Below are 21,635 nucleotides of genomic sequence, written 5' to 3' on the forward strand. Positions count from 1 at the left end.
CATCACTGTGAGCCTTTTCTCCAGAAGAAATATCAGCAGCATAACATTACTTATTCCACTGTTGTCCTTGCTGACAAACTGTGTTGCTTCATCAAAAGGTCTGAGCATGTGACAGGTGTTTCTGATAAGCTACTGATGTCTCAGCTGAAAGTCATACTGGCTTCAAAAACTGTCTGTCTGCTGCTTTGTGAAGTCTGTCACTGCTTTGCTTTGCTTTGCTGTTACAGACGGTCCAAAATGTGTAATGTTCAGTTGGAACATCGGTAATATGGCGGTAGTGAGGAAAGAGGGCATGTTTAAAAGATCGTCTAAACTTAACACAAACTTTCCTTCACATAGCCAGCACATTCCTGACACTGCTACAATTTTTTAAAAATCGCTTAACGACAAGATTTAGCACATATGTCATACAGGAAGAGTGTAGAGATGAGCGAATTGAAGCTGATGAATCTGAATTCGTTAATTAAAAATTCGATTTGCAACGAATGCGAATATCTCCGCGATTCTATTGCGTGTATCGCCTCATTAAAGAGATACTCCAGTGAAAAACATATTTTTTTTAATCAACTGGTGCCAGAAAGTTAAACAGATTTGTAAATTACGTCTATTTAAAAATTGTAATCCTTCCAGTACTTATTAGCTGCTGTATACTAAAGAGGAAGTTCTTTTCTTTTTAAATTTATTTTCTGTCGGACCACAGTGCTCTCTGCTATCACCTCTGTCTGTCTCAGGAACTGTCCAGAGCAGGAGAGGTTTGCGATGGGGATTTGCTCCTGCTCTGGACAGTTCTTAAGACAGGCAGAGGTGTCAGCTGAGAGCACTGTGGCCAGACAATAAAGGAATTTAAAAAGAAAATAACTTGCTCTGCATCATACAGCAGGTGATAAGCACTGGAAGGATTAAGATTTTTTAATAAAAATAATTTACAAATCCGTTTAACATTCTGGCACAGTTGATTTAAAAAAATGTTTTTCACCCGAGTACCCTTTTAAACTAGATTTAGCGCGGTCAGGGCTCCAGGACATCTAAAATGCCAGATCCACATGTGAGGACATGGAGCAAGGAACTCTGGGAAGGCAAGAGGGAAGGCTGATAGGCGGGATGACCCTGAATCACATGCAGGATGCAGCCTATCAGCAGCCAGTCACCCCTGTAATGTCACAGCCCTATATACCGTATATACTCGAGTATAAGCCGACCCGAGTATAAGCCGAGACCCCTAATTTCAACCCAAAATCCCAGGAAAAGTTATTGACTCGAGTATAAGCCTAGGGTGGGAAATACATCATCCCCCCCTGTCATCATCCAGACCCGTCATTAACATCCTCATCATCATCCCCTTTTCATCATCCCACACATCCCCCCTTCATCATCCCCTTATCATCCCACACATCCCCCCTTCATCATCCCCTTATCATCCCACACATCCCCCCTTCATCATCCCCTTGTCATCATCCCACACATCCCCCCTTCATCATCCCCTTGTCATCATCCCACACATCCCCCCTTCATCATCCCACCCACCCCCTTCATCATCCTCTTGTCATCATCCCACACCCCCCCCCCTTCATCATCCTCTTCTCATCATTCGCCCTCAGTGGTCTTCAACCTGCGGACCTCCAGAGATTTCAAAACTACAACTCCCAGCAAGCCCGGGCAGCCATCGGCTGTCCGGGCTTGCTGGGAGTTGTAGTTTTGAAACCTCCGGAGGTCCGCAGGTTGAAGACCACTGCGGCCTTCGACATCATCCAGCCCCCTCTCATCCCCTTTAGTTCTGAGTACTCACCTCCGCTCGGCGCTGGTCCGGTCCTGCAGGGCTGTCCGGAGAGGAGGTGGTCCGGTGGGATAGTGGTTCCGGGCTGCTATCTTCACCGGGGGCGCCTCTTCTCCGCGCTTCCGGCCCGGAATAGAGGCGTTGCCTTGACAATGACGCAGAAGTACGTTGGCAATGAACGCACCTCTGCGTCGTTGTCAAGGCAACGTGACTATTCTGAGGCCGGGCCCGAAGCGCTTAGAAGAGGCCTCCCCGGTGAAGATAGCAGCCCGGAACCACTATGCCACCGGACCACCTCCTCTCCGGACAGCCCTGCAGGACCGGACCAGCGCCGAGCGGAGGTGAGTACTCAGAACTAAAGGGGGGTGAGAGGGGGCTGGATGATGTCGAAGGCCGCAGTGGTCTTCAACCTGCGGACCTCCGGAGGTTTCAAAACTACAACTCCCAGCAAGCCCGGAAAGCCGATGGCTGCCCGGGCTTGCTGGGAGTTGTAGTTTTGAAACCTCTGGAGGTACGCAGGTTGAAGACCACTGCGGGTGGGGGAGTTCACTCGAGTATAAGCCGAGGGGGGTGTTTTCAGCACGAAAAATCGTGCTGAAAAACTCGGCTTATACTCGAGTATATACGGTAATTGGCAGCCATATTGCATCCAGTCACTTCATTCATTACACTGCAGAGAGACTTGTGCTTTTTTCCACTGAAAAGGAATTTTACTGTAGCCAGTAACCTCCCAGTCACTTTCTACAGCATTGTATTACAGAGAGGTGCAAAGAGCTGTGTGTTGCCTCATACATTTCAAGAAGCTGTCTCAACTTCATAAACATTAGCAGAGGAGGCAGAAATAATTTTTCAGCGCAATACTGTGTCTTTGTTCCACAAAGAAGCATCTGCTGGTTATACTAGTCTGTAGACAGTATAATACCCAGCAGTCCATTCCTAATAGTCTTTGACAGAGTGCAATTTTGAGTTTAGTACACCGCTTTTGTGTGCTCCAGCACTGTTGTGTACTGCTGGTGTTGTGTTGTGCAACTGTAGCACATTTTTCTGCCCTTATAAGTGCATACCACATACCTACATCTAAGAAGTGTACTATTTTGTACCTGTTAATCTGTCAAGGACCTAGATACTGTGAAAGTCCAGGCAAAAGTACTCACCGGTTGGTGTTGTACTCCGATACTTTTTTTTCAAGTGTACTGTTGCACATTTTTCTTCCATTATAAATGCATACCACATACCTACGTCTAAGTAGTGTATTATTTTGTACCTGTTAATGTGTCAAGGGCCTAGATACTGTGAATGGACAGCCAATAGTACTCATCTGCAGATGTTCTAGACAAATACGGTTTTAAGCGTAGTGAAGCGTATTGTACTCCCCTCATATATACAATAAGTATGTCAGGCAGAGAAGTGCCAGGAATTGACCAGAGGAGTGGCAGAGTTCTTAAATCATCAGGCGGAGGCAGAGGCCGCAGCAGAGACATCCAACACCCCCATTCAAAAGTTGGTGAGTTCCTCAGACTCAACTCTCAGTTGGCATGGCCCTCATGCTGCTGCTGCCACATCCAGGCTCTGTCATTGTGCTTCTTTATGGTCTCCTCATCCTGATACTGCCACCGTCAAGCTCTCTAATTGTGCTGCTCTATGGTCTCCTCATGCTGATGCTGCCACCTCCAGGCTTTCTCATTGTGCTGCTCTATGGTCTCCTCATGCTGATGCTACCAACTCCAGGCTCTCTCATTGTGCTGCCAGGGATACTGCAAAACATAATTAAGGTGCTGGTCCCAAGTTTTGAGTATTGAGTATATGCATTAGCTAAAATGTAACTTTTCTTAGGATAAAATATATGGACCCCAATTTTTTTTTTAATCTAACAAAAGGAAAGGTGTGCAAAAAACATCATGCGCCACCAATACCACCATGTGTTTATGCGATGCAAATACCTCTTAAAGGTGGAAGGGAACAATGTATGGTCTACTGTGACAGGTGGGGGTAAAAACTGCCCCTGTAAGATCCTACTCACACTATTAATTCCCTTCTTGGCAAGTGTTACTCGTCCTAAAAAGGGCAGCCCCACACAGGAACCTCTCCCTATTTCCACCTAAAGACACTGCCAGTTCCCATGGATTTTAGGTGGAAATAGGGAGAGGTTCCTGTGTGGGGCTGCCCTTTTTAGGACGAGTAACACTTACCAATAAGGGAATTAATAGTGTCAGAATAGCGCCTTACAGGGGAAGTTTTTACCCACACCTGTTACAATGGACCATGTGTTGTTCGTTTCCACCTTTTAGAGGTCTTAGCATTGCATAAATACCTGCTGGTATTGCTGGCCCATGGTGTTTTTTGCACACCTTTCCTTTTGTTAGATTTAAAAAAAAAAATTTCGGTCCATATATTTTATAGTAAGAAAAGTAAAGTTTTAGCTAATGCATTTCCTCAATACTTAAAGGGGTACTCCGGTGGAAAACTTTTTTTTTAAATCAACTTGTGCCACAAAGTTAAATAGATTTGTAAATTACAGTAAACAAAGAACAAAGGTGCCCTGCACTCACAGCTTCAATCCAGGTAATCCTGCTCCCATCTCCCATTCTGTGACCCGAGATGGGAGCAGGATTACCTGGATTGAATCGGTGAGTGCAGGGCACCTTTGTTCTTTGTTTACTGTTATTTGGTGACTATGGTCTTTATTGTCCTAGCACCTCTGCTGCCAGGGTGGATTTCCAGACTAGCGGGACGCCGTCTCCATCTCGTGGTCTAAGGAGGCTTAAGGTATCGGTGCCACTTCCCTTTTCTTTGTTAAGATTTGTAAATTACTTCTATTAGATAATGTTAATCCTTTTAGTACTTATTAGCTGCTGAATGCTACAGAGGAAATTATTTTCTTTTTGGAACACAAAGCTCTCTGCTGACATCATGACCACTGTGCTCTCTGCTGACATCTCTGTCCATTTTAAGAACTGTGCAGAGTAGTAGAAAATCTGGACAGTTCCTAAAATGGACAGATATGTCAGCAGAGAGCACTGTGGTCATGATGTCAGCAGAGAGCTCTGTGTTCCAAAAAGAAAAGAATTTCCTCTGTAGTATTCCGTAGCTAAAAAGTACTAGAAGAATTAAGATTTTTAAATAGAAGTCATTTACAAATCTGTTTGACTTTCTGGCACCAGTTCATTTAAAAGAAAAAGTTTTCCACCGGAGTACCCCTTTAATTGTGAACACCAATACTTTGACAAAACTGACCGTTTTCTTCTGCTTACCTGCCTCAGCTACTTTTTGATCCTTCCACCCGCCTGATGCCACACATCTAATGCCAAGTTCTCCTATCACCCACCTTCGTCACTGGGTACTGGTATTAACACCCACCACCCCACTCTACCAAAGCTATCAGCAGCCAGGGACCCGCCACGGATCGCACGGATGTCCACCATTGACCCCTTAGATGCCGTGATCAATACAGATCACAGCATCTGCGGCAGTGCGGTACTTTGAATGGATGATCGGATCGCTGGCAGCCCTGCCACAACAATCCGATCATCCAGAATGGCGGCTGGAGGTCCCCTCACCTGGCTCCGGCTGGCTCCCTGGGTCTTCTGCTCTGGTCTGCGATCGAGCAGGCCAGAGCAGAAGATCACCGATAATACTGAGCAGTGCTATGTCCTATACATAGCACTAAACAGTATTAGCAATCAAATGATTGCTATGAATAGTCCCCTATGGGGACATAAAAAGTGTAAAAAAAAGTTTAAAAAATATGTAAAATAAAAAAGTACAAAAATGTGAAAAATCCCCTCCCCCAATTAAAAATGTAAACGTCGTTTTTTCCCATTTTACCGCCAAAAAAGCGTAAAAAAATAATTAATACACATATTTGGTAGTCTGAACTATTAAAATATATTGTTAATTATCCCGTACGTTGAACGGCGTGAACTTAAAAAAATCCAAAATCCAAAGTCCAAAATTGCTGCTTTTTTGTCAAATTTCATTCCAAAAATTTTTAAAAAGTGAAACCTAAGCCTCTTTTTGGTGTTCCTTGTCTTTTCTCGTGCTCTTCTTTTGGATATCCTTTTTGTATTTTCCTGTCCATGATGTTTTCTTTCGTGCCTTTTTTCTGCTTTACGTGACGTGATCTAGCTCCCTATCTCTTTATTTTTGCCTGTAGCTGCAGGTACTCTTGGGTGCCTGATTAACTTGCCTTGCTATACCTCTCATTTGATTCCGCTACTTTCTTCACTCTTTGTATAATATGCGTTATATGCTTGCTGTACTGTCTAATTACAATAATTCAGATGTTGTACTTGTTGTCCCTTTGGGCCTCCATTGGCCCCTGGACCTTTTGTTGTATCTCTCTGTTACATTGGCATTTCTCCTGTATTATGTTCTAGAAGCGTTTTCAATAAAACCTCTTTTTGAATCATAAAAAAGTAAAACCTAAGCAAAAGTGGTACTGATAAAAACTACAGATCATGGCACAAAAAATGAGCCCTCACATCGCCCCATATACGGAAAAATGAGAAAGTTATAGGTGGTCAAAATAGGGCAATTTCCAACATACTAATTTTGTTAAAACGGTTTGAGATTTTTTTTAAGCGGTACAATTATAGAAAAGCATATAACATGGGTATCATTTTAATCATATTGACCCACAGAATAAAGAAAACATGTCATTTTTACCGAAAAGTATACAGTGTGAAAACAAAACCTTCCAAAATTTGCAAAATTGCGGTTTTCTTTTCATTTTTCCCACATAAATAATATTTGTTTGGTTGTGCCGTAAATTTTATGGTAAAATAAGTGATGTAATTACAAACTACAATTGGTGACGCAAAAAACAAGCCCCAATATGGGTCTGTGGATGGAAATATAAAAGAGTTATGATTTTTAGAAGGCGAGGAGGAAAAAACGAAAATGCAAAAATAAAATGTCTGGTCCTAAAGGCTAAAATGGGCCTGGTCCTTAAGGGGTTAATCAGGCATGGATCAGCCAGGATTTCCACCCACCAATGCCTGATGCCTCAGAGTAGGCTGACCATGGTGCCATACAAACACTTCACAAATATGGATACTAGTGCCAAACAGATTTAAGGCACTGCTCCCTGTTACAAACATTCCTCCGCATCAGACCTTTTCTTTACCCACCTTCGTCACCGGGTACTGGTATTGCATCCACTGCTAGAGATGTTGCGAATTGTTTGCCGGCGAACAGTTCCCGGCAAATTTAGCATGTTCGCATCGCCGGGCGAACATATGTGAAGTTTGATTCGCCTCCTATACTTTAACAATGCCGTAAACTTTGACCCTGTGAGTCATAGTCAGCAGACACATTACAGCCAATCAGCAGCAGTCCCTCCCTTCCAGACCCTCCTACCTCTTGCAAGGATGCCATTTTACCCTCATTTGGCATGCTGCAGGCTTAGGAAGTGGAGGGTCAGAGAAGCTGCTCCTGCTGTATAGGGAAAGCGATAGCTAGGTTTCTGCTAGCTGATGTATTCAAGGTCCAGTTTACTCCTAAAGCACTAGTGTAACATCTGCTTTAAGGACAGCACCCAAAAAAGCCCTTTTTAGGGCTCAAATATCAGTCCGTGTGTCTTGCAACAGCTGGAGGCACCCTGGTTGGGAGGGAACCGCTGGTTAAAAGGGGTACTCCAGTATAAAACTTAAGTTGCTTCAAGCAACTAACTACTACAGTATTCAAAGGGCTGAAATATATCTGTCCATGTGTTTTGCAACAGCTGGAGGCACCCTGGTTGGGGACCACTGCTTAAAAGGGGAACTCCGCTGGCAAGCTTTTTTTCTTTAAAGCAACTAACTACTACAGTATTTAAAGGGCTGAAATATATCAGTCCGTGTGTTTTGCAACAGCTGGAGGCAGCATGGTTGGGGACCACTGCTTAAAAGGGGAACTCCGCTGGCAAGCTTTTTTTCTTTAAAGCAACTAACTACTACAGTATTCAAAGGCTGAAATATATCAGTCCGTTTGTTTTGCAACAGCTGGAGGCACCCTGGTTGGGGACCTCTGCCTAAAAGGGGAACTCCGCTGGCAAGCTTTTTTGCTCATTGTCACACTAGTGCAAATCATATTTGGTGTGAAAGTTGTGCAAATGAAAAAAATTTGCATATTTTACGCTGCGGATCCCCCGACAATGCACACATCGCGGCATGCGCTCTGGGACTGCAATGACCCTGCCACTGCTACTATCCAGTCCTTCTTCGCTGAACTTCGTAGTGTCTTTGAGGAGCCAGCCTGGGCCTCCTCTGCCGAGACTGCTTTGCTGAACCTAGTCCAAGGGATTTCTTCCGTAGTTGAATACGCCATCCAGTTTCGTACCCTCGCCTCAGAGCTATCCTGGAACAATGAGGCCCTCTGCGCGACCTTCAAGAAAGGCTTATCCAGCAACATGAAAGATGTACTGGCCACACGAGAAATTCCTGCCAACCTGTCTGAACTTATCCATTTGGCAACCCGCATCAACATGCGTTTCTCTGAAAGATGCCAGGAGCTCCGACAGGAAAAGGATCTTGTTCGCACCAGGCGATTTCTCTCCCCGGCTCCTCTCTTCCAAAGTCCACTGCAATCTGTTCCTGTGCCTTCTGCCGAGGAGGCTATGCAAGTGGATCGGTCCCGCCTGACCCTACAAGAGAGGACTCGCCGCCGTAACGAGAATCTATGCCTGTACTGTGCTAGTACTGAACACTTCCTAAAAGACTGTCCTATCCGCCCTCCGCGTCAGGAGAGACGCACTCCGTTACCTCACAAAGGTGAGACGACTCTAGGTGTGAATTCTGCTTCTCCACGTCTCACTGTGCCTGTGCGGATTTCTCCTTCCGCCAACTCCTCCTTCTCTGCTGTTGCCTTCTTGGACTCCGGTTCTGCAGGAAATTTTATTTTGGCCTCTTTTGTTAATAGATTCAGCATCCCAGTGACCAGTCTCGTCAAGCCGCTCTACATTTCTTCTGTCAACGGAGAAAAATTGGACTGCATTGTGCGTTACCGCACAGAACCCCTGCTTATGAGCATTGGACTGCATCACGAAAAAATTGAATTTCTTGTCCTGCCCAACTGCACCTCTGAAATCCTACTCGGTCTGCCATGGCTCCAACGTCATTCTCCTACCCTTGACTGGACCACAGGGGAGATCAAAAGTTGGGGTCCATCTTGCCTCAAACGATGCCTCACGTCTGCTTCCACTTGTCAAACCCCTGTGGCTCCACCTATACCGGGTCTTCCCAAGGCCTACCAGGACTTTGCTGATGTTTTCTGCAAAGAACAAGCAGAGATCTTACCACCTCATAGGCCTTATGACTGTCCCATTGACCTCCTTCCTGGCACCACTACACCCCAGGGCAGGATCTACCCTCTGTCTGCTCCAGAGACTCAAGCCATGTCCGACTTTATCCAGGAGAACCTAAAGAGAGGTTTTATTCAGAAGTCCTCATCCCCTGCTGGAGCGGGGTTCTTCTTTGTCTCTAAAAAAGATGGATCTTTACGACCATGTATTGACTACCGCGGTTTAAATAAAATCACCATCAAAAACCGCTATCCCCTGCCTTTGATCTCTGAACTCTTTGACCGCCTTCGTGGCGCCAATATTTTCACTAAATTGGACTTAAGAGGCGCATATAATCTTATTCGCATCAGGAAAGGTGATGAGTGGAAGACCGCATTCAATACCAGAGACTGACATTTTGAATATCTAGTTATGCCCTTTGGGCTCTGCAACGCCCCTGCAGTCTTCCAGGACTTCGTTAATGAGATATTTCGGGACTTATTATATACCTGTGTTGTGGTTTACCTGGACGACATCTTGATTTTCTCCTCTAACCTGCAGGAACACGGTCGTCATGTCCATCTAGTGCTCCAGAGACTTCGTGAAAATCACCTGTATGCCAAAATGGAAAAATGTTTCTTTAAATGCAATTCTTTTCCTTTCCTAGGTTACCTAGTCTCTGGCCAAGGGCTTCAAATGGACCCAGATAAACTCTCAGCGGTTTTAGATTGGCCACGCCCTTCTGGACTCAATCAGTTCCTGCACCTGTGCCCTCCTTATAAAAACCCACTTCCCCTTCCTGTCATCGCCGGATCTTGTTGCCTAGTGCCCAGTGAAAGCGTTTTCTGTGTTCCCAAGCCTGTGTTCCAGACCTTCTGCTGTTGCCCCTGACTACGACCCTTGCTGCCTGCCCTGACCTTCTGCTACGTCCGACCTTGCTCTTGCCTTGTCCTTCTGTACCGCGCCTGTCTCAGCTGTCAGCTGGGGTTGAGTCGCTATCAGGTGGAACGACCTGGGGGTTACCTGCCGCTGCAAGTCCATCCTGCTTTGCAGCTGGCTCTGGTGAAAACCAGTAACCCCTTAGACTCCGTTCCCCTGGTACAGCCCACGTCATCACCCCACTGACACAGAGGATCCACCACAAGTGTCCTCGCTTCATACCTATCCGGATCCTGACAGCTGGGCCTAGGATATTACCTATATATGTTTATGGTAGCACAAGGTACCATACATCTTCAATGGAAATTTCAAAATTCATCATTTAATCTTGGGAAATTTGAAGCCCTAGTGTTTACTCATGCTGCTGCCAGCTCCAGGCTGTGTCATTCAGCAACTACATGGTCTCCTCATACTGATGCCACCTCCAGGCTCTGTCATTGTGCTGCCATGTGACATGTGACTCTTTGTTTTTTTTGTACCCACATGCCGGGGCACGGGACACTAAAACTTGGGAGTTAACATTTTAATTTCTAAATCCTCAATTTCAATTTAAAAATCTTAAATTTCTATTTAAAAATATTACATTTCAATGTTCTCCTCATGCTTCTGCCAACTCCCGGCTGTGCGATTCAGACACTATATGGTCTCCTCATGCTTCAGCCAACTCCAGGCTGTGTCATTCAGCCAATATATTCAGCCAATATTTACTGATGCTGCTGGGCCTAGGCCAAAAAATGTTTTATGGTAGCACTAGCTACCCTAAATCTTCAATTTTAACTTCAGAATTAATCTTTTAATCTTAGGGATTGAAAAGCCCTAGTGCCTACTCATGCTGCTGCCAACTCTAGGCTGTGCCATTCAGACACTTTATTGTTTCCTCATGCTTCAGCCAACTCCAGGCTGTGTCTGGTGCTGCTGGGCCTGGGTCTGGGAATAAAAATTTTGTTATGATAGCACTAGCTACCCAAAATCTATAGTTTAAATTTGAGAATTCATCCTTTAATCTTAGTGGTTGTGAAGCCCCAGTATCTACTCATGCTGCTGCCAACTCCTGGCTGTGCCATTCAGACACTATATGGTCTCCTCATGCTTCATCCAACTCCAGGCTGTGTCATTCAGGCAATATATGGTTTACTGATGCTGCTGGGCCTGGGCCTGGACCTAAAACATTTTTATGGTAGCACTAGCTACCATAAATCTTCAATTAAAATTTCAAAACTCATCTGTTAATCTTAGGCATTGTTAAGCCCTAGTGTCTACTCATGCTGCTGCCAGCTCCAGGCTGTGTAATTCAGCCACTATATGGTCTCCTCATTCTGCCAACACCTCCACACTGTGTCATTCAGCCACTATATGGTCTCCTCATACTGCCAACACCTCCACGCTGTGTAATTCAGCCACTATATGGTCTCCTCGTGCGGCCAAAACCTCCAGGCTGTGTCATTCAGCCACTATATGGTCTACTCATGCTGCCAAAACCTCCACGCTGTGTCATTCAGCCACTATATGGTCTCCTCATACTTATGCCACCACCAGGCTCTGTCATTGTGTCGCTCTGTAATCTGCATGTCATACTGAATAACGGTATTATTTCACTACCCCAGCACACTCCATATGAATGTTAGAACACAGCAAAGTGTTCTACACACTTATTGAGTTGGCCAGAAATAGCCATTTTTAAATATAGATTCGCCATAAATAAATTCGGATCGAACCAAATTTTTTCAAAAAATTTGTCGAATCGGTCGAATCGAATTTTTCAAAAGTTCACTTATCTCTAATGATAAATAGATAAAAATACATAAAAATTTCATTCAGGTAATAATTATTTGACAATAAAGATAGTTTACTGAAAACAGTGCATATATGATATTAAGGTCCAAGCTCTATTTCTCTGACATACAAGAGGTCCACCCAGGGTCGGTGCAAGGATTTCTGTCCACACAGGCAAAGGTGCATTTTGTTGACCCCTTCTCTGGCGAGATGTCATGGCGTAGCCTGGTTTGGCAGCACCCGAGGCAAGGCAGGGTACTGTACATCCCCGGCCTGTAAATGTCAGAGAATGGTGATGCCTCACAGCTTACCAGGGGAGTACACAGGATTTTCTCATGAGTTGGGGTTTAAAAACATGAAACAATAATGTTAGAACGACATATCACTACTGCACCGACTAAATAATACCAGCATACTCTTACTAAATCAAAATCACTATATGGAAACCAAAGTTCATAAAAGTTAATGAGCATAAATAAATCTAAAAATAAAGTAAAGAATAAATAAAAAAGTAAAAAATAGGATAGCTCTGGTTGATATACATCACCACATGGATCAGTCCCTATACCTTGCATGGTACTTTATAATTATTTAGAACCTCTTGGAGAACTCTTATATTATCAGAATAGGTGGAAATGCGTAGAGGTTTATTTGAGTTGTGTATCATTGCAAATTCTTTTAATCTATTATGTAGAATGTATTTAGATTCATTCATTTACTTTTTGCTATTGATGACACACCATTATTTAGGGAGTAAGTGACATTTGGGAGTAGGGTCAACTCTCAGGAGATTAACTATTGGAGTTCACATTGGGGGGTGCCCTTTTTAGAAGTTAGGGACCAAACATAACTGCTAGTCTGTATTGTAGCCTTTATCGCTATATATCAATGCAGATACTACACTTCTATATTTTTAGCTCGGTGATAACAGCAATATGTTTTGTTCAGATTCCCAGGGTTTAAAGTACCCCACTCATTGACTATCAAATATGATACTACTCTCTAGAGCATTACCCTCCACTAACTTATTAAATGTTATTTATTATTTACTATTAATTGATTCATGTTTTTAATGCATATCTGAAATTTAAGGTAAGGTATACTTTAAAAGGGTTATTTTTTATTTTTTTTGCTTTGAGGAAACACACGACACCTGTTTCGCCCACGCATAGTTTTGTCCACATCTACCAAAATTTTCCATATTAATTCAAGGTTGTCTGATAACAGCTCTGATGCTTCTATTGCATGTAAAGCTCTATTTTTACATGGTTAGTTGAGGATATATAAGCAGCACAAACCCTGTTTATGCTCCACTTATCACTATGGCATTTTTGTGGCTTCTGTCCTGCCTTGCCCTATTAGGGGGTAGCTATGGTAAGTAGCGTCATAGCTTTATTACAGTCTTTTATGGAGATAACTAGTTGATTAAATTGATATTTATTATTTACTTATTCCTCAGGCTGTGGTGTGCCAAGCATCAAGCCAATCGTTTCTGGTTATGCCAGGGTTGTGAATGGTGAGAATGCAGTTTCTGGTTCATGGCCATGGCAGGTGTCTCTGCAGGTACTGATTTCATATCCTACCCAATTTACTTGTTTTTACCTTATTAAAGTGCTGTAGAGAATGAACATGTACTGTATTAACTTGATACATGGTAATACATTCTTGCCACTCTCCGAACTTATGCCCATGTTATAGATCAGGAGGAGCTGAGCATATTAATGGTTTAATGAGAAGAGTTCTTGAATAACTTGTCATTTATTCATATAAATTCTGCCCTTTTTGGCCATGTAGTCAACTGACCTGTCCTAATCTCTTTATATGCACAAGATATCTTGGAGCTTTACTACAAAACTGTATCAACCTGCTCAGCTCCTCCTGCTCTATAACATGATGGATGCAGGTTGGGCTGGATTTCGCTTTAACTGCCCTTAGACTGTAGAACTGATGATTTTTTTTCTCATTAAACATCAATTGTGGAAACTTTTATATATGTCCTTGTATATTGGGAATTCTGAAATAGTATATGTTAATGTAAAAGCTTTATGTTCTTTTTATTGATTTGATTACATATCTATAGGACAACACCGGATTCCACTTCTGCGGCGGTTCTCTGATCAACAGTCTATGGGTCGTCACTGCTGCTCACTGTGGTGTCACGTAAGTCATGTATAACTTTGTTTATAGTATAGCAAGGAATCAATATAATACTGTCTATTGTCCATACCTAAATATTGTGACTAATTTTGCTATTATCAAGAGTGTTTGACATTGGAGAACTGGAGATCTCATGAATGTCCTATTACACAAAAAACTTATTGAAGATGCTAAAATAGTTGTTCATCTCCATAAACAGAACCTCCCACCGTGTCATTCTGGGTGAATATGACCGTTCCTCCAGTGCTGAGCCTATTCAGACCAAGACCATTTCTAGGGTAAGCTGAAAATGTAGAAATATGTTCTTTGAAATGTGTTTATTTAGCCTCATTTTATAAGAAGTGATTTTATGGCATATTATTTGACAGGTCTTCAGACACCCCAGCTACAGCTCCTTCACCACTGCCAATGACATCACTCTTCTGAAGCTCAGCAGCGCCGCTTCTTTCAATAACCGTGTGGCTCCTGTGTGCATCGCTGCTAGTGCTGATGTATTCAATGGAGGAGAGAGATGTGTTACCACCGGATGGGGCTACGTCAATGCTGCAAGTAAGTAAATGCTTGACAATGCAGATGTTACAAATGTTATCCTGCAGGTCTATGTAGACCCTTTTTTGGCACAACTTGGCGCAACCTAAGGTAGCGAGGCATAACACAATCTCACTATGATCTCCATAATTCTGGAAAAGATATGTATATAGTGCTTAAATGTTGTTTTAACTCTTAGCACAAACAACCCCAAGCAAACTGCAGCAGGTGTCTCTGCCTCTTCTGAGCAATACCGAATGTCAGAGATACTGGGGAACCAAGATCCAGAACACCATGATCTGCGCTGGAGCATCTGGAGCTTCCTCCTGCATGGTATGGAATTACATATCTTTAGTCATGTCCTGTCTAATATTTACTTTAGACACTTATTTGTAAATATTACAGCTATAGCCACTGCCAGCTATAGTATCAGTTTATTTGTAATAAACATTTAATATGTATGGGTCAGTATCAGAGGAGGATCTCTGAGTCTTAACATATTTGGGTCTCCCATGCCTGTGTGTATGTTCAATGTAGCTATTGAATCTGACTACTCTGTGTACTAAGTCCATAAGTAGAACCCATTATGTAAGTATAAAAGGCAATATAAATCAAACTTTCTTGCATTTTTATTTATACACATATCTACTTAGTTATACACTTATTTTGTTAACTCTAATTTTTAGGGGGACTCTGGTGGACCTCTTGTGTGCCAGAGAAATGGAGCTTGGACCTTGGCTGGTATTGTATCCTGGGGAAGTTCTACTTGCGCTACATCTTCTCCTGGAGTTTATGCTAGAGTTACAGTCCTTAGATCCTGGCTGGACCAGACCGTTGCTGCTAACTAAATACTTACTGTGGTTAATACATTTTTATGTCAAATAAAACTAGTTTCCCATTTCTTTATTTATCCTGTTACATTATAAGATAAAAACTATTTTGTTTTACTTAGTTAAACCAAAAGATTACCCATGTACATATACTAACCAAAACATCAAGGCTTAATCATAACCACATAAATTAGGTCTAATATGAAAAAAAAATCACTATAAATGAATACCTACAAGTCACAGCAGGCACAGTAATATTTGAATAATCAAAGCTTTATTAGGATATCACAATAAAAATAGTTAAAAGGGAAGAGCAACAGACTACACCTGGCTGCTGCAAAGGAGGAAAAATGGCAAATAATCTCAAATATACCAAGAAAGTTAAGGTACTACCACCACTACTGACCATGTGCACATTAGTACCTGCTGTATTCCTAATACTAGCAAATATACAAAATATTACTGTGTTCACATTGTTAGTACAAAAAACAATATTAATCAGTATAGAATGAGACAGCAAGATAATAAAAAAGCACCACAGGTGTTAAATAAATAAATTGTTTGCTGGGTCAGCTGGGGTATAAAGGAAGACAAGAAAACCTTTCACAAAAAGTGAATATGGTCAAAACTACAAGTATCATAGCACACTTTTCTTTGGTGACTACTACTGAAGACCCACATCAAATTCCCCACATGAACGACCAGCGGACCAAGCAAGAGACCCTCAGTGACATTACATCACAGCGAGCCAGCACCCCTACAAACGCTTCACCATTATGTGACTCCCCAATTATCCCTTTATTTGAAGATCATGGGTTGTGTATGTGTAGGCCTGGCTGATAAAAGCAAAAGAAAGGGTGATGGCAGTGGTTGGCTTGTGGGGGTTTTGGTTGCCAGCAGACAGCAGGCAATGGTGGACTGGTGAAAGTTGAACCTATTAACGACCATGGACGTCTATGCTCGTCCATGTGCCGTTAAAGGGGTATGACGCGGGCTCCCAACTCGAGTCCACATCATACCGGCTGACCCCCAGCTAATTCTTGTAGCTGCGGGCCAGCGTTAATAGCCGACATGCGGCTATTACTGCGGCTGGCTATCAACCCTTTAGATCGCCGCTGTCAAAGCTGACAGCGGCGTCTAAAGGTGCGTTCATCACGTCCCTGTTGGTCCAGTAGGGTGGATTGCCCCCCCCCCCCCCCCCCCGCAGCACGATCACAATAACTTATGGAGGTAGCATGAGGACTTACCTCTCCTTCTGTTCCAGATTTGTGCTCAAAATGATAAAGCCTGTCAGGACTAGACTTTATCAATCGAGCACAGAGCACACAGATCTGTATGAGGGATCAAATCATTCCTCCTAAAAGTCCCCTAAAGGGACTGAAAGTGTAAAAAAAAAAGATTAAAAAAAAGTTTAAAAACACACACATTAACCCCTTCCTTATTAAAAGTTTAAATCGCCCCCCTTTTCCCAAATTCCATATAAAAAAATATATAAATATTATAGAAATAAAGTAGAAGAAAATAAAAAGCATGGCAACTCTACAGTAGCAGTTGAACTAACTTCCTGCTTTATTAAAACACACTGTCGGCAGACATATGGATAGCGTGCGGACAACATGTGTGAGAACGTTAATTTACCCTGCTGCCCCATCAAATATTTCCAAAAGTGAAAAAGAAGCTTTATCAGAACATAAAGAGTTAATCATTCTAAAATCAGACAAATGTGGCTCAATAGTTATATGTACCCAACAAGAATATAATTTGGAAGTACAGAAACAGATTACTAAAACCACCATTTAATTGCCCAATTAGGGCAATTAAATGGCCTACGCTGGCCCGCAAATAATTGCCCAACTTAGGTCTTTACTCTTTAAACATTTACAAAAAGGTATATTTTCCGAAAAAACAGCTTGCAAATTAATTCCGGTCTCACCGATTCCTGCCAAATGGTACATTTTACCTAAAATACATAAGTCTCTATCATCCCCTCCTGGGCGTCCCATTGTGGCAGGAATCGGATTGGCCACCGAATATCTGTCCAGTTATCTTGAATGGCTTATTTCTCCTTTACTAACAGGTTTGCCATCATTTTTGAAGAATACAGAGGAACTCATTTCTGCTCTCGATAGTTTTTTGTGGCAAGATAATTTCTATCTTGCCTCCATTGACGTAGAAAGTCTCTATACCCGCATCCCCCACGACGCGGGTATAGGGGCTATGAGATCCTTCTTGTCCACTACCGACAAAACTGACCAACTCATTGAATTTGTGACTGAAGCACTTCATTTATATTTGTATTCTTCTATGGCAACGGATGCTATGGGCAGGTGCAGGGGACGGCGATGGGTACGCCTGTATCCTGCACCTATACTAATATCTTCCTTGCCATATTCGAGAGTCGTTATATTTTTTCTTTTAAGAACCCCTTCACACAACAAATTAAGATGTTCTTGCGTTATATTGACGACATCTTTGTTGTTAGGGAGGGCACCGAGACACTCTTTAATGACTTCATAACATACCTTAACAACAATGATGTCAATATGGTATTTACTTCCGAGTTCGGCGGACAATCATTAAATTTTATAGATGTTAATTTGTCGGTAATTGACTCAACTATAGTTACTACCGGTTACCGCAAGGAAATCGCAAGAAACTCCTTGCTGCATTATAATAGTTCTCACCCTTGTCATGTACGTAATGGAATTCCATACAATCAATTCCTGCGCTTAAAACGGATCAATAACAGCCAATCAGGTTATGAACAACAAGCTTCTGAATTAAAAAAGAAATTTTACCAGCGTAACTATCCCCAGACAGTTGTTGAGGCAGCATATGACAGAGCCAGTAAAATTAACCGCCATACATTATTAAAACCTAAGAGCAGGCACAATAATGAAATTAAGAAATGTATTTTCTAATTTAACAATACTCCCATGAACAGGATCGTGCAGAATGCCATTCATAACAATTGGTTTATTTTAGAACAAGATACTGATTTGCACGATGTTGCAATTCATAAACCGATTGTTACACACAGAAATTTTTTTACCATCGGTGAAACTATCAAACGTAAGAAAAGAGCTTTAGAGAACAGTAATACTTGGTTAAACAAAGTTGCCCCACAAGGCAATTTTCCGTGCCGCAATTGTAATTATTGTAACTACAATCTTGCTAAACAGTCCTTTAGATTAGGAGACAAGTTTGTTAATGTAAAACAATTAATCACTTGCTGTAGCATCCATGTTATTTACTGTTTACTTTGCCCATGTGGGTACTTCTACATTGGAAAAACTAAGTGTCACCTCTGTAATAGAATACGTGAACATATCTATTCTCTAAAAACAAAATAAGGAGCTAATAGATTTATTCAACATATGAATGAATTTCATAATGCCATCATTCATTCATCCTGCTGTTCTTAAATTTGCGGGCATAGAGATACTTGATACAAAACATGGCACTATACCATTAGATGTTCGTTTGTTACAATGTGAATATAGATGGATTAGTAAATGTACGGCATTGGAGCCACTTGGCGTTAATGAAGGAAAGATCTAAGTGCATTTTAAATAATTACTTTATTGCAGGATTGTAAATTGTTGTTTTTAACGTGCACTTTGTTATATATTATTCACTATTTTTTAGAGTTGTTTGTACTCACCTGTGTTGCTGACGTTGCTAACACCTCCCCCTTGAGTCACGTTAGCAAAGTATATAGTGTCACGTGAGACAAGGTGAAGATGAGGCCGGAAGAAGTGTCATTTGATGCAAAATGTCGCCCCTCGCCCCCGCTCCTCTCACGCCCCCCCTGCAGAGTCGTCTGCACGCTATCCATATGTCTGCCGACAGTGTGTTTTAATAAAGCACGAAGTTTATTCAACTGCTACTGGCGAGTTGCCATGCTTTTTCATTTCTTCTACAATATTGCATAGACTCTTGACGCTTACAGCATTGAGCACCACCCACAGTTGTTACTTTGGGACAAGCAGATTCCTTCATATTGATTCCATACAGCATTCCTTGCAGTGCCTGGTTGAATTTCTTCCTATTCCATTTGCCATAATAAAAATAAACATATGTGGTATAGACGCGTGCGTAAATGTCGGAACTATAAAAATATATCATTAATTAAACCGCACAGTCAATGGTATACGCGCAAAAAAATTCCAAATTCCATAATAGGGTATTTTTGGTCACTTTTTATACCATAAAAAAGGAATAAAAAGCGATAAAAATCCAAACAAAACAAAAATGGTACTGATTGAACCTTCAGATCACTGCACAAAAAATTAGCCCTCATACCACCCCGTACGCAGAAAAATAAAAAAAAGTTATATGGGTCAGAAGAGGACAATTTTAAATGTATTAATTTTCATGCATGTAGTTATGATTTTTTCGAAAAGTACAACAAAATCAAACCTATATAAGTAGGGTATCATTTTAATGGACCTACAGAATAAAGATAAAGTGTCATTTTTACCGAAAAATGGACTGCGTAGAAACGGAAGCTCCAAAAATTTACAAAATTGTGTTTTTTCTTCAATTTTGTCGCACAATGATTTTTTTTCCCATTTCGCTGTAGATTTTGGGGAAAAATGACTGATGTCATTACAAAGTAGAATTGATGGTGCCAAAAATAAGCCCTCATATGGATATTTAGGTGCAAAATTTAAAGGGTTATGATTTTTAAAAGGTAAGGAGGAAAAAACTAAAGTGCAAAGACAGAAAACGCTTGGTCCTTAAGGGGTTAAGTAGCCAGCAGACAGCAGGTAGTGGTGGACAGGTGAAATTTGTGGTAGTCAACAGACATCAGGCTGTGCTTGACTGATTTAAGCTGTAGCAGCCAGTGGACAGCAGGCAATGGAAGACTATAGGGATTTGTAGTAGCCAGTAGACAGCAGGCAGTAGCAGACTAGTTGGAGTTGTATTAGCCAGCAGAAAGGATGGTAGGCAGTGGTGGGCTAGTGGAAGTTGTAATAGCCAGCGTACAGCAGGGGTGGTAGTAGAACTGTTTAAACTATGGCATCTAACACGGAAAGTTTAACCCCTTAAGGACTCAGGGTTTTTCCGTTTTTGCACTTTCGTTTTTTCCTCCTTACCTTTTAAAAATCATAACCCTTTCAATTTTCCACCTAAAAATCCATATTATGGCTTATTTTTTGCGTCGCCAATTCTACTTTGCAGTTACATTAGTCATTTTACCCAAAAATGCATGGCGAAACGGAAAAAAAAATCATTGTGCGACAAAGTCGAAGAAAAAACTTTTGGGGGCTTCCGTTTCTACTCAGTGCATATTTCAGTAAAAATTACACCTTATCATTATTCTGTAGGTCCATACGGTTAAAATGATACCCTACTTATATAGGTTTGATTTTGTCGCACTTCTGGAAAAAATCATAACTACATGCAGGAAAATTTATACGTTTAAAAATGTCCTCTTCTGACCCCTATAACTTTTTTATTTTTCCACATACAGGGCGGTGTGAGGACTCATTTATTGCGCCATGATCTGAAGTTTTTATCGGTATGATTTTTGTCTCGATCGGACTTTTTGATCACTTTTTATTCATTTTTTAATGGTATAAAAAGTGACCAAAAATGCGCTTTTTTAGACTTTGGAATTTTTTGGCGCGTACGCCATTGACAGTACGGTTTAATTAATGATATATTTTTATAGTTTGGACATTTACGCACGAGGCGATACCACATATGTTTATTTTTATAATTTTTTACACTGTTTTATTTTTTTTATGGGAAAAGGGGGTGATTCAAACTTTTATTAGGGAAGGGGTTAAATGACCTTTATTAACACTTTAAAAAAATAAAAAAATTTGCAGTGTTATAGGTCCCAGAGGGACCTTTAACACTGCACACACTGATCTTTTACACAGATCACAGGCGTGTATTAACACGCCTGTGATCAGTGTTATCGGCGCTTGACTGCTCCTGCCTGGATCTCAGGCACGGAGCAGTCATTCGCCGATCTGACACCGAGGAGGCAGGTAAGGGCTCTCCCGGTGTCCTGCCAGCTGTTCGGGACGCCGTGATTTCACCGCGGCGGTCCCGAACAGCCCGACTGAGCAGCCGGGTCACTTTCACTTTGGCTTTAGAAGCGGCGGTCAGCTTTGACCGCCGCTTCTAAAGGGTTAATACCGCACATCGCCGTGATCGGCGATGTGTGGTATTAGCCGCGGGTCTCGGCCGTTGATGAGCGCCGGGACCGACGCGATATGATGTGGGATCGCGGCGCGATCCCGCTTCATATCGCGGGGGCCGGCGCAGGACGTAAATATACGTCCTGCGTCGTTAAGGGGTTAAATTCCTCATTGATTCATGCCTGATTCATTTTAAGAATTTTTCTACAATGCTGGCA

At 42.0% G+C, this 21,635-nt stretch overlaps 1 protein-coding gene across 1 annotated transcript; it reads left to right on the forward strand.

The window, feature by feature from the left end:
• The first annotated feature begins 13,066 nt into the window (after nt 1-13,066).
• On the forward strand, nt 13,067-15,277 carry LOC130277098 (chymotrypsinogen A-like). Its single transcript, XM_056527411.1, has 7 exons — nt 13,067-13,118; nt 13,204-13,307; nt 13,825-13,904; nt 14,101-14,179; nt 14,270-14,450; nt 14,629-14,762; nt 15,116-15,277. The coding sequence occupies exons 1-7, from the start codon at nt 13,067-13,069 to the stop codon at nt 15,275-15,277; spliced, it is 792 nt and encodes a 263-aa protein (XP_056383386.1).
• Nucleotides 15,278-21,635: the final 6,358 nt, after the last annotated feature.

The sequence above is a fragment of the Hyla sarda genome, chromosome 6, assembly GCF_029499605.1.
Source record: "Hyla sarda isolate aHylSar1 chromosome 6, aHylSar1.hap1, whole genome shotgun sequence".
Taxonomy (NCBI): domain Eukaryota; kingdom Metazoa; phylum Chordata; class Amphibia; order Anura; family Hylidae; genus Hyla; species Hyla sarda.

Excerpts from the sequence above, each read along its gene's own strand:
- LOC130277098 (XM_056527411.1), top strand. The coding sequence starts at position 13,067 with ATGGCATTTTTGTGGCTTCTGTCCTGCCTTGCCCTATTAGGGGGTAGC. Across the intron at positions 13,308-13,824 it reads CATGGCAGGTGTCTCTGCAG|GACAACACCGGATTCCACTT; the intron begins GTACTGATTTCA and ends ACATATCTATAG. Across the intron at positions 14,763-15,115 it reads CTGGAGCTTCCTCCTGCATG|GGGGACTCTGGTGGACCTCT; the intron begins GTATGGAATTAC and ends TCTAATTTTTAG.